The sequence below is a fragment of the Littorina saxatilis genome, linkage group LG8, assembly GCF_037325665.1.
Source record: "Littorina saxatilis isolate snail1 linkage group LG8, US_GU_Lsax_2.0, whole genome shotgun sequence".
NCBI classification, from domain to species: domain Eukaryota; kingdom Metazoa; phylum Mollusca; class Gastropoda; order Littorinimorpha; family Littorinidae; genus Littorina; species Littorina saxatilis.
In genome coordinates this window covers 44,524,544-44,537,185 of record NC_090252.1, presented here as the reverse complement: position 1 = coordinate 44,537,185, position 12,642 = coordinate 44,524,544, and the positions used below count along the sequence as shown (strand labels likewise).

Below are 12,642 nucleotides of genomic sequence, written 5' to 3'. Positions count from 1 at the left end.
GAGTACGAGGTGTTTCACTGTGTGTTTCACTGTGTGTTTCACTGTGTTACAGGTGCTTGCCAAGTATGACAGCGGCGCAGAGTACGAGGTGTTTCACTGTGTGTTTCACTTTGTTACAGGTGCTTGCCAAGTATGACAGCGGGGCAGAGTACGAGGTGTTTCACTGTGTGTTTCACTGTGTTACAGGTGCTTGCCAAGTATGACAGCGGCGCAGAGTACGAAGTGTTTCACTGTGTGTTTTATTGTGTCTCATAACTAGTGTTTCACTGTGTGTTTCACTGTGTTACAGGTGCTTGCCAAGTATGACAGCGGCGCAGAGTACGAGGTGCGGGAGTGGATCAAGCAGCTGGTGGGCGAGGACATCGGGTCCGGCGCCATGGAGGTCGAGAAGAAGCTCCGCAACGGTCAGATCCTGTGCAAGTGAGTCCATCATGTCGTTGTGTGTGTGTGTGTCATCGGAATAGGAGCAAGAGAATGCTCCCATGGGGTCGCCTTCACGCGGCGGGAGTGTTATCACCAAGCTACCCCACCCCTTTATTTCTCTTCTTTTGTCTTATTTCTGCCTTACCAGTCCTTTCACCTATATTTCCTTCCAAGAAAACTCTCCCTACTATTCCCTGCAGTTTTCCAATTCTTTTCTTGTTGTCTTATTTCTACCTGACTGGATCCATCACCTTTATTTCACTTACCAAAAGTCTTCTTTTCCACTTCCTTATTTCTCTGCACCCCGCATGTCGTATGAGGCGACTAACGGATTCTGTTTCTCCTTTAACCCTTGTTAAGTGGATCTTGTATAGAATATAGTCAATGTTTGTAAAGATTTTAGTCAAGCAGTATGTAAGAAATGTTTAGTCCTTTGTACTGGAAACTTGCATTCTCCCAGTAAGGTCATATATTGTACTACGTTGCAAGCCCCTGGAGCAATTTTTTGATTAGTGCTTTTGTGAACAAGACACACTTAACAAGTGGCTCTATCCCATCTCCCCCCTTTCCCTCGTCGCGATATAACCTTCGTGGTTGAAAACGACGTTAAACACCAAATAAAGAAAGAAAGAAACAAGAGAATGCATGTGAGAACAGAACAAGAACACGATAACAATGAAAATGAACTCACCAGAAACATGGACAATAAAAAAACGAACACGGACCGGTTTTTACGTTATGTGTCGACCGGTCCGTGGTTTTTTTTTGTTTTTTTTCAAGTATAGTCCATGTTTCTGGTGAGTATACTGTCATTGTTATCTTGTCCTTTCGTCAGAATCTTGGATGATGTGAAAGAGAGATCGCTACCTCTAGTCACCCCTGCGGAATTCTTCTGCGTTCGTAGGCTGAAACTCCCACGTACACTCGTGTTTTTTGCACGAGTGGAATTTTACGTGTATGACCGTTTTTTACCCCGCCATTTAGGCAGCCATACGCCGTTTTCGGAGGAAGCATGCTGGGTATTTTCGTGTTTCTATAACCCACCGAACTCTGGCATGGATTACAGGATCTTTTTCGTGCGCACTTGTTCTTGCGCTTGCGTGTACACACGGGGGGTGTTCGGACACCGAGGCGAGTCTGCACACAAAGTTGACTCTGAGAAATAAATCTCTCGCCGAACGTGGGGACGAACTCACGCTGACAGCGGCCAACCGGATACAAATCCAGCGCGCTACCGACTGAGCTACATCCCCGCCCTACCCCAGCGGAATGAGATCGTCCCTTTTCCAGCCTGGAGTGACTGTGTCTGTCATCGGAGTACTGGATGATATGCATGTGAAAGAGAGATCGCTCCCTCACTGTTCTCGGTCAGCCCAGCTGACATAGAGTGTTCCTTTACCAGCCCCGTCTGACAGCGACTGGAAACTGAGGATTGCTCTCGTAATACCACACCTTGAAATGCTTGAGTGCGTGTCCCAACTGTATGTTTTTAACTGTTCATGCGAAGAAATTCTGAATAAATTTTTGTTTAAACCAAATGCTGGAGGAAATTACACTTAAAAATCGTATGGAATTAGGCACACAAAAAAAATAGTCTGTTTACGGTAACCCGACCGACCCTATTTTTTTCGCGCGACCCTAGACTTTTTTTTGGCATTTGGAAGAAAAACAAATGCAAAATAACGTAAAAATATGTTTTTTGGAAAAAAAAAAGAAAAAAAAATCCCGACCTACCGACCCTATTTTTTTGGCCTATGTTACCGTAAACAGACCTTTTTTTTTTTTGCCTTAATAACATGTCAATCAAAACAATTAGCAAAAAACGATATCCAAAGGAGGCAATCAGCTTCTTGTAAATCAAAGGGCGATTTACAGCTGTTGTTCCCCTTGTCAGAGTATCGATTCTTGGCGGTGATGTCTGAAGTACAGTTACTATTGCAGTCACGGGCTTACAGAAGAGTAAGCGATTTCTCTTTCACAGTATCTCACATTTCACATTGATGTGGACTCAGATCTTATACTTAAACCAACAAGCGCCAATCTCCCCCCCCCCCCCCCTCTCTTACCCACCCCCCCCCCCCCCACCCCCCCCCCACCCCCCCCCGCCCTTCAGAGTAATTTCTTGCTGTATCCCTCTCCCACCCGAATGGTGTTGTCCTTGTCTTTTTGTATATAATGTGTGATTTTGTAACGAAATATCTGTTTGTTAGCGAGTATTGACGGCATTGCAGTGATACCTGTGGTATACCTTTGTATATTACCGAGAGAAAGCATCGATTGTTCCTGCATCATGTGTGTTCGTCTGTATCTTGTTTCTTACAGCCCATTCATTGTTTTTGCTAGGCTGATGTCATTTTGTTGTTTCATCAATTGAGACTGGTATTTGACTTTGAGCGTGTATCTTTATTTCAGTTCGGAATCGTCCTTTCATTTTGAATACCTGCCAGTCTGTTTTCTGTATGCAGCTGTTGTTTGTTTTTTATATTTAGTCAAGTTTTGACTAAATATTTTAACATCGAGGGGGAATCGAAACGAGGGTCGTGGTGTATGTGCGTGTGTCTGTGTGTCTGTGTGTGTGTGTGTGTGTGTGTGTGTGTGTGTGTAGAGCGATTCAGACTAAACTACTGGACCGATCTTTATGAAATTTGACATGAGAGTTCCTGGGTATGAAATCCCCGAACGTTTTTTTCATTTTTTTGATAAATGTCTTTGATGACGTCATATCCGGCTTTTATGGAAAGTTGAGGCGGTATTGTCACGCCCTCATTTTTCAACCAAATTGGTTCAAATTTTGGTCAAGTAATCTTCGACGAAGCCCGGACTTCGGTATTGCATTTCAGCTTGGTGGCTTAAAAATTAATTAATGACTTTGGTCATTAAAAATCTGAAAATTGTAAAAAAAAAATAAAAATTTATAAAACGATCCAAAGTTACGTTCATCTTATTCTCCATCATTTCCTGATTCCAAAAACATATAAATATGTTATATTCGGATTAAAAACAAGCTCTGAAAATTAAATATATAAAAATTATTATCAAAATTAAATTGTCCAAATCAATTTAAAAACACGTTCATCTTATTCCTTGTCGGTTCCTGATTCCAAAAACATATAGATATGATATGTTTGGTTTAAAAACACGCTCAGAAAGTTAAAACAAAGAGAGGTACAGAAAAGCGTGCTATCCTTCTTAGCGCAACTACTACCCCGCTCTTCTTGTCAATTTCACTGCCTTTGCCATGAGCGGTGGACTGACGATGCTACGAGTATACGGTCTTGCTGAACAATGGCATTGCGTTCAGTTTCATTCTGTGAGTTCGACAGCTACTTGACTAAATATTGTATTTTCGCCTTACGCGACTTGTTTGTTTGTTTTTTCGTGCGAGTTTTTTTATATTTTGTTTTACAGATTTTCCTCTAGCTGTCAGTCTGTTTGTGTGACTATCTGTCTGTTCTCCCTCTCCCTCTCTCTTTCTCACACTGCTTGTGAGTGTGTGTGTGTGTGTGTGTGTGTGTGTGTGTGTGTGTGTGTGTGTGTGTGTGTGGGTGTGTCTGTGCGGGGGTAGGGGGGGGCCAAAATAGAAATGAAAGTGTGGAGCATTTATAGGAGTAGGAATTGAACATCAGTTAACATTAATTATTAGTCAAGATCATCCACGAAATTTAGCTACACAATAATTATGCTACATTTCAGTCTCTATATATACCAGATATGTGTTCTCCTTTTCTTAACTTCCATGCGCGATTTGAATACAAACCTGTTGTGGTTGTGTTGTCTACCGCCGTGTACCACTGTGTGTGTGGACAATGCGTAAATGTGTAGTGTGTTCTCCACCCCCCCCCCCATCCACCCCACCCCCACCCCTCACCCCTCATGTAGGTGTAACGCCTCCCTTTCCATTGATCTTATTTCTCTTTTTTTTCATGTTATTTTGTATTCAGTTTTTCATTTTATTATTTCAATCTATTTTATTTTGATTTTACGTTCTTTTCTTTTTTTCCCTTTTTTTTCAATTTTTTGTTACTTTGTGAATGTTTTTGATTTTTTAAATATTATTTTTGTTTGCCCAAGCCTGTCCCTCTATACCAGCAAGTCAGTCACAAGCCCCTGTGGTTTCTCCTAGCGTGTGTAACAAGCCCCTGTGTTCCTTTCTCTCCTGACAGACTGGCCCAGGCAGTGTACGCCGGGACACCCAACCTTCCGCCCGCAGCCAAGAACTACAAGATCAAGGTCAACAGCATGGCCGCCCCCTTTAAACAGGTAACTGACCTGTCTAGCACTATCCGTCGTCTGCTAGAGCGTCCTTTCCACACAGGTAACTGTCAGCCATAACTCTGGGAAGCAGTCCTTTCGATGCAGGTAGCTGGACGTTCCAAGTTTTACGTAGTGCTTTTGACAACTGTCTTTTCCACACAGGTAACTTTTTATAGTCACTATGATAGTTGTCCTTTCGATGCAGGTAACAGGACATGTCATTCAAGTTTCGCGCGTACGTTGTCCCTTTGACTACTGTCCTTTTGACACAGGTAACTTTTTATAGTGACAATGATAATTGTCCGTTCGACACAGGTAGCTTTATCAGTGAATTTAGGAACTGTCCTGATTTCACAGGTAGCAGAGGTAAGTGTTAATTAGTAGTCTAGTCTTTCTGACTAGTCCTTTCGACACAGGTAATTTTAGTAGTGACTAGGATAACTGTCCGTTCGATGCAGGTAACAGAACATGTCATTCAAGTTTTGCACGTACGTATAGTGCTTCTGGCTATTGTTCTTTCGTTTGACACAGGTAATTTTGATGGTGACTATGATAGTTGTCCTTTGAAGACAGGTAGTTTCATCAGTGACTTTTGGAACTGTCCTGTTCACACAGGTAACAGAGGTAGGTGTTAATAGTCAATCGGACTACTGTCCTTTCGACACAGGTAACTTCTAAAAGGGACTATGATAAGTGTCCGGTCGATAAAGGTAGCTTTATCAGTTACTTTAGGAGCTGTCATGTACACACAGGTAACACTGTGGCATTTTAGTACGTGTCCTTTTAATAGGGGCAAGTGTTAAAAGTCACTTTGACAGCAGTCTTTTAGACACAGGTAACTTTCAGTCGACCGATGCAGTGTACTTTCCAATAAATAGTACTTGCTTTTTCGACCAAAACCCCGAGTCATCCTGCAAAGAAGTTTTAAGAAGGTAAGTGCGTTTGATAGTACAGTCGACCCTGTCTATTGCGACTTCCAACGGTACAAACCAAAAGTGCTCCTTGTAGACAGGTGGTCGTAATGGGCAGGTGGTCGCTATCAAAAGGTGATCGCCAGGGAAGGTTCGACTGTAACGTCACGTGGCAGAGTCCTTTCTTCACAACATCCAGGTAACGTCGACACACATGCTGAACCACACGGACAGACAGACACTCGTGAACATAACAATGTCACAGTATATATAGTTTTCAATGTATATTTCTATTGGCATGAATTTTCCGTTTTACCTGTAATTTGATGCATCAAGTCTGTACATCCTACCAATGACCTACTTGCCACGTGTATATATATCCCCGTAGACTCTGTTTCCACCTTGATTTTCATCCCAGTGAAGTCAAAACCTTGAGTGTTGATATTGGCATGGGTAGAATTTGTTAAGAGTAACTTAGACAGCTGACGTTTGATAGTCTGGTATACTGCTGTGCCAAAATTGTTTGAAAAAAGGAAAATTCTTTCAAGTTTTGGCTTGTCGAAATGATCGGTTGGCTTACTGGTACATGGTTGGCTGTGGCTGGCAGGTTGGCTTTGGCTGGCCGGTTGGTTGGCAAACTAGCTGAGCTGATGATTAATTTGGTATCAGTTGCGTGGATACCTGCCCCTGCCCCACCCCATTCCACCACCACCCTCTCTCTGTCTCTCTGTCTCTGTCTTTCTCTTTGTCTCTGTCTCTGTCTCTCTCTCTCAAGTTTCTGTCTCTCTCAAGTTTCTCTCTCTCTCTCTCTCTCTCTCTCTCTCTCTCTCTCTCTCTCTCTCTCTCTCTCTCTCTCTCTCTCTCTCTCGCTCTCTCTTATCATTGTGTGTTTGTGCGTCCCAAGGACAGATTGTAAGAAAAGGCATAGCCTTAAATTTTAATCCTTGTAAAATAAAGTTCAAATCAATTCAATTCAATTCTCTCTGAGAGGTGTTCTGAAGGTGTCTGAGCTATGTGGAGTGCCCTCCAACAGTCTCCCACCCCCCCACCTCCCCACAACACCTGACCTCTCTGCCTAACTTCAACCCCCACCACCACCATCCACACCCCAGTAGTTAAAAAAGAACCCACCCTAGAACACTTTAAATGTTCAAAAAATAAGGTCATACATTCCAGATGGAGAATATTAAAGTCCGCTCAAATAGTCTCTTCCCTAAAAAAAAATTAAAAAAAAATAAAAATTAAAAAAATTTAAAAGCAGTTCCTATAGGTAAATCACTTTAAGTGTTAGATGGAGAACATCAAAATGTTCCTGAAAGGCGTGTGAGCTGTACGGATCGAGTCAGCTCCAACAGTCTCTTCCCTAAACCCACCCCACACCAGTTCTTGTAGGTAAATCATTTTAATGAGATACGATACCGATACTTGCACAGCCTGGCGGTTGCCCTTTCAAGTAATGTTCCACTGCTGATATAATATGATTAAGACTATAAGTCACCGAGACCAACTTCAATCTCGAAAAACTCTTGTCGTTTCTTCAGGAGACGTACATATATAAGAAGTGCCAGAACTTTTACGTGACGCCATTATTCGCATTCTGACGTCTTCTCAAACTTCATTTTGCTTGTGACGTCAGAGATTTCACTTTGAAAAAGATGATGAAAAAGATACTGTTTTTTTTTCCTTTTTTTTAATTTTTTATTTTAAAAATGAATTAATATTATATGTCTTTGAGAGTTCACATGTCTTCTGTTGCTATCGACAGATGGAGAACATTGAAGTGTTTCTGAAGGCGTGCGAGCTTTACGGAGTGCCCTCCAACAGTCTCTTCCCCACCGCTGACCTGTTCGACGGCCGCAACATGGCTATGGTGATCTCCACGGTTCTGCAGCTGGGCAGTGAGGTGAGTTTTGACCAGCTGAACATGACAGGAGATGTTCGGAAATAACCCTGTCAACCCTTGTGGAAGAGTTGCTTTTATTTGTTTGCGTAGAAACACCGAGGCAAGCCTGCAATGTCACGTGTAGCTTGCCTCAGTGGAAAACCAATGACAATGACAATGACAAATCTGTATTTTTTTCGAGGGTGACAAGAATAAGCATAGATATGCTTTTTGACTCACATGCGAAGCAAAAGTGAGTCTATGTACTCACCCGAGTTGTCCGTCCGTCCGTCCGGACGTCCGTCCGGAAAACTTTAACGTTGGATATTTCTTGGACACTATTCAGTCTATCAGTACCAAATTTGGCAAGATGGTGTATGATGACAAGGCCCCAAAAACATACATAGCATCTTGACCTTGCTTCAAGGTCAAGGTCGCAGGGGCCATAAATGTTGTCTAAAAAACAGCTATTTTTCACATTTTTCCCATTTTCTCTGAAATTTTTGAGATTCAATACCTCACCTATATATGATATATAGGGCAAAGTAAGCCCCATCTTTTGATACCAGTTTGGTTTACCTTGCTTCAAGGTCAAGGTCACAGGAGCTCTTCAAAGTTGGATTGTATACATATTTTGAAGTGACCTTGACCCTGAACTATGGAAGATAACTGTTTCAAACTTAAAAATTATGTGGGGCACATGTTATGCTTTCATCATGAGACACATTTGGTCACATATGATCAAGGTCAAGGTCACTTTGACCCTTATGAAATGTGACCAAAATAAGGTAGTGAACCACTAAAAGTGACCATATCTCATGGTAGAAAGAGCCAATAAGCACCATTGTACTTCCTATGTCTTGAATTAACAGCTTTGTGTTGCATGACCTTGGATGACCTTGACCTTGGGTCAAGGTCACATGTATTTTGGTAGGAAAAATGTGTAAAGCAGTTCTTAGTGTATGATGTCATTGCTATGTAAAGGTCAAGGTCAAGCATGTGAGTCGTATGGGCTTTGCCCTTCTTGTTTGCATCTGGCCCTCGCCCTAAAGAGGGACTAAACTATTTTACTACAACTATGACTAGGGGGGAAAAAAAAGAAAAAAAGAGAAAACAAGGGAATGCTACTCTTCCACAACTCATGAAAAGCCGACAGAGTTATTTCCGGAATTCATCTTTTGGGAATCTCACATGTTCTGTCTTTTAGGGAAGTATGGGAACGCCAGACATTCAATAGTCTTGTCGTGTGTGTCAGCTAATGTGCGTGCTTAGCGTTCAGTTGTCGTTAACGCGTTGATGACTGACTGACTATTAGGGTTAAACGTCCTCTTAGACCAGTTGGCCTATATTGGGACAGGTATTGGTAATACGCTGAAGATATCGTGTGATACTTTGACTCGAACAAGCCCGTTGTGGCTGTCTTCTTCGACACACCAGCATTGGGTTTGTCTCGTCAAAGTATCAAAATACGATCATGATAATCAGAAACGAGAGACGATGCATGCTTCCTTCGTGTTTTCCAAGCCCTGAGACTTTTGCTGTGAACTTGGGATCTTTTTCGTGCCTAATCCGAGAAATAAATCTCTCGCCGAACGTGGGGATCGAACCCATGCTGATAGCGACCAACTGGCTACAAAGCCAGCGCGCTACCAACTGAGCTACGTCCCCGCCCTAATGACATGAGCTAGGGATACCAAGCATTGGGGGGCCAACATGTGCGGAAAAGAACACATTGGTGTATAGTGAATAGCGTCTGAAACCTCTGTTGATTGTCGGTTGTCCTGTTTGGTTTTGCGGGCCTTCAGGACAGTCAAGAATCAGTTTTATTCGTCTTGTCGATCACACCTGTAGATCTATACTGTCAGCCCTGACATCGAGACTAATGATGCAGTCTTTTCCAGGTCCTCCTTTCCTCCGTACAGCTACACCGTTTTTTACACCCCCGGTATAGGGCTGTGTATAGGTTTCGCTCGATGTGTTTGTTTGTTTGTTTGTTTGTTTGTGTTCGCATATAGATCTCACGAATGAACGGACCGATCGTCACCAAACTTGGTGAACAGGTTCTATACATTCCTGAGACGGTCCTTACAAAAATTGGGACCAGTCAAACACACGGTTAGGGAGTTATTGGTGGATTAAAATTATACAAGGACTTATAGAGGAACATCTTAATGGTCAAAGGGAAATAACCATTCTCACTCAGTCACTGCCACCAACTGAGAAGGTTATTTCCCTTTGACGGGGGTGTTTTTCCTACCTCGTAGGAATTTCTTGTTTCTGTGGCTTTCTAAGAATCAGTTTAAAACCTCTGTCGTTGTTTGAGAGTAGCTTATCATCTCTACTTTCAAATAGCTGGATTTGCTTAGTGTTAACGTCATAAGCACGCCCCTTCACAATGACGTCACTGCCTCACATCCCTTTTATGACGAGTCTGAATGTGTGCAGGCCCAGCGTCATGGTTTCCAAGGTCCCACGTGCGGCTCCAAACCCTCGGAGAAGCACATTGTTAATTTCACCGAGGACCAGCTGCGCGCAGGCCAGGGTATCATCGGTCTGCAGGCTGGCACCAACAAGTGCGCGTCTCAGGCCGGCATGAAGATGGGCGCTTCACGTCACATCGCGGACATCCGCAGCGACGATATGTGCAAGGACGGAATGGGAATCATCGGCCTGCAAGCCGGGTCCAACAAAGGAGCGTCCCAAGCCGGTATGTCCATGGGATCCGTCCGCCACATTGCCGACATCCGTGCCGACGACATGTCCCAAGAAGGACAAGGAGTGATCGGTCTTCAGTCCGGATCCAACAAAGGGGCTTCTCAGGCCGGTATGTCCATGGGATCCGTCCGCCACATCGCTGACATCCGCGCCGACGACATGTCAAAGGAAGGGCAAGGCATGATCGGTCTTCAGGCCGGATCTAACAAGGGAGCCTCCCAGGCAGGTATGTCCATGGGCTCTGTCCGCCACATCGCTGACATCCGCGCAGACGACGCTTCACGCGAGTCCTCAGGCATGATCGGCCTCCAGATGGGCAGCAACAGAGGAGCATCGCAGACTGGTATGTCCATGGGGGGTCAGCGCCACATCTCGGACATCAAGGTGGACGACATGAGCCAGGCTGGCAAGGCCTCCATCAACCTGCAGTACGGGTCCAACCAGGGCGCCAACCAGCAGGGCATGAGCTACGGAGGTCGCCGCGACATCAAGGGAAACTAGGTCAAGGGCAAGGTTGAGGCTTGAAGGTCGTCAGTGCTGGCTTGGAGTTTTTTTCGGATGAGGTCGAAGTCGCCGGCTGAAGATGTCTAAGGCGAAGGGCGAAGATGGTCTTAAAGTCGACGTTCCTATTTAAAATTGTTTTACTTTTTTCTTTCCTTTTTTCTCTGATCTTGAGTTGAACAACAATTTTTTTGTGTCATGTTTGACTGATCAGTGATTTTGTGTTTGTACTTTCTCACTACTTACACTTCTTATTTGACATAAGAAAATATTGGACGAAGATATATTATTATTTTCACGGCTTATTCCAACTTGGCAACCAGTTTTGCACCTGTTTGAGGAAAGATTGTCTGAATATAATTGAAGTGTCCTTTTTTACAGAGGTTTTTTTTCTCCAATCATCTGGAACCTTTTCATCTCATTGTTTAATCAAGCAAATGTTCATTCTACGGACTTATGACTCAGAAAAAGAACGTATTTATTACGAACTTTGTTTCCTATATATATGCATAACTTGTAAAGAGCGTCTAAGCCGAATGTGCCTTTAAAATTTTAGCAAACATGTAACTGATGAAAAACAAATAATTTGCTTGAAACAAGCAACAGAAGTCTTCCAAACTGTGTTATTTATAACTTAATATTAAATTATTGTATTGGCTTGTTACTAGTCATTATCTGTCTCTTTCTCTGTGTCAGTGCTTTTTGTAATATATACAATTTTCATTTGTATGAAGTCAATAACTTTTTTGTACAGCTATATTATACCAAATTTTATTTCAGCCCCCTTTTTTTTATGTTTTGCAGAACCAAGCAATTTTTACAATTGAGTGATGTATCATGCATTGAAAGAATTTCCACCGCGAGTTAAGGACTTGTTTTTTAATCAGACTTTTTTTTATATATCAGTTCCCCTTCCTTTCTTTATCTTGCTTATCTGTGAGGTTTTTTCTCCCTTTTTTTGTTTTTAGATTATCCCTGGTAGATTTTGTAGTTTATTTGGCGAATGTTGAATTTTTGGTTCAGAATGCTATGTATCATTAATTCTTTTTTCTTTTGTATCTATAAAGTGAAAGTGTTTGATGTGCGAGAAGTCTCGTCGGGTCCTTTTGAACTGTCAATGTTGAATCGACACTGTGGACAAAGAAGCAACAAATAAAATTGAAATTGTTCAATGGATCGGTTGTCTTTTTTTGTTCTTGTGCTGTGAGTGAGATTGTCTTGATCTCTTAAATAATGGCAGACACACACACACACACGTTTTCTCTCTGTCTCTCTCTCTTGCAGGCGCATTCTCTCTCTCACACACACATGCACATCCTCTCTCTCTGTCACACACACACACACACACACACACACACACACACACACACACACACACACACACACACACACAGTGATACACATACATAAGTAAGCACGGGAACAGGTACCTTTTTTCAAGATGAAATGATTTAATTCCATCAGTAGTCAAGTACAAGTTTCACGTTAAAATCAAGTTCAAAGAAAACTTCAGCCAGCAATAAAAATGGTTGTGGTTATGAAAATAAAAAGCATGAAACACAAACTGCTAAAACCTGAATGAATGATAAACGAAACATAAAACTCAAGCATGAAAACTAATTAGCTCTGAACAAAATAAAACAACAGAACAGTGAAACTATTCAACAAAAATACAATTCAGAAATCGTTTCATTTCTGAAATAATAAAAAACAAGTCGCGTAAGGCGAAATTACTACATTTTAGTCAAGCTGTGGAACTCATAGAATGAAACTGAACGCACTGCATTTATTCACAATGACCGTAGTACGCCGCTCGTGCAAAAGGCAGTGAAATTAACGAACCTGTTTAGCGCGGTGGTGGTTCCGCTGTGCTGCATAGCACACTTTTCTGTATTTCTCTTCGTTTTAACTTTCTGAGCGTGTTTTTAATCCAAACATATATCTATATGTTTTTGG

General features: G+C 42.4%; 1 protein-coding gene across 3 annotated transcripts in view; it reads left to right on the top strand.

Annotated features, from left to right (window-relative positions):
- The window catches only part of LOC138973627 (calponin-1-like), a 38,575-nt gene extending 26,717 nt beyond the window's left edge, over nt 1–11,858 (top strand). For 2 of the 3 annotated variants that reach the window (XM_070346357.1, XM_070346359.1), the window contains exons 2-5: nt 290–420; nt 4,587–4,683; nt 7,354–7,491; nt 9,916–11,858. In XM_070346357.1, the coding sequence (XP_070202458.1) occupies nt 290–420; nt 4,587–4,683; nt 7,354–7,491; nt 9,916–10,686 (1,137 nt within the window). In that variant the 3' untranslated portion in view covers nt 10,687–11,858. Of the gene's footprint in view, nt 1–119; nt 156–289; nt 421–4,586; nt 4,684–7,353; nt 7,492–9,915 lie in introns of all 3 variants that reach the window. The other variant, XM_070346358.1, reaches the window with a different exon arrangement.
- Nucleotides 11,859–12,642: the final 784 nt, after the last annotated feature.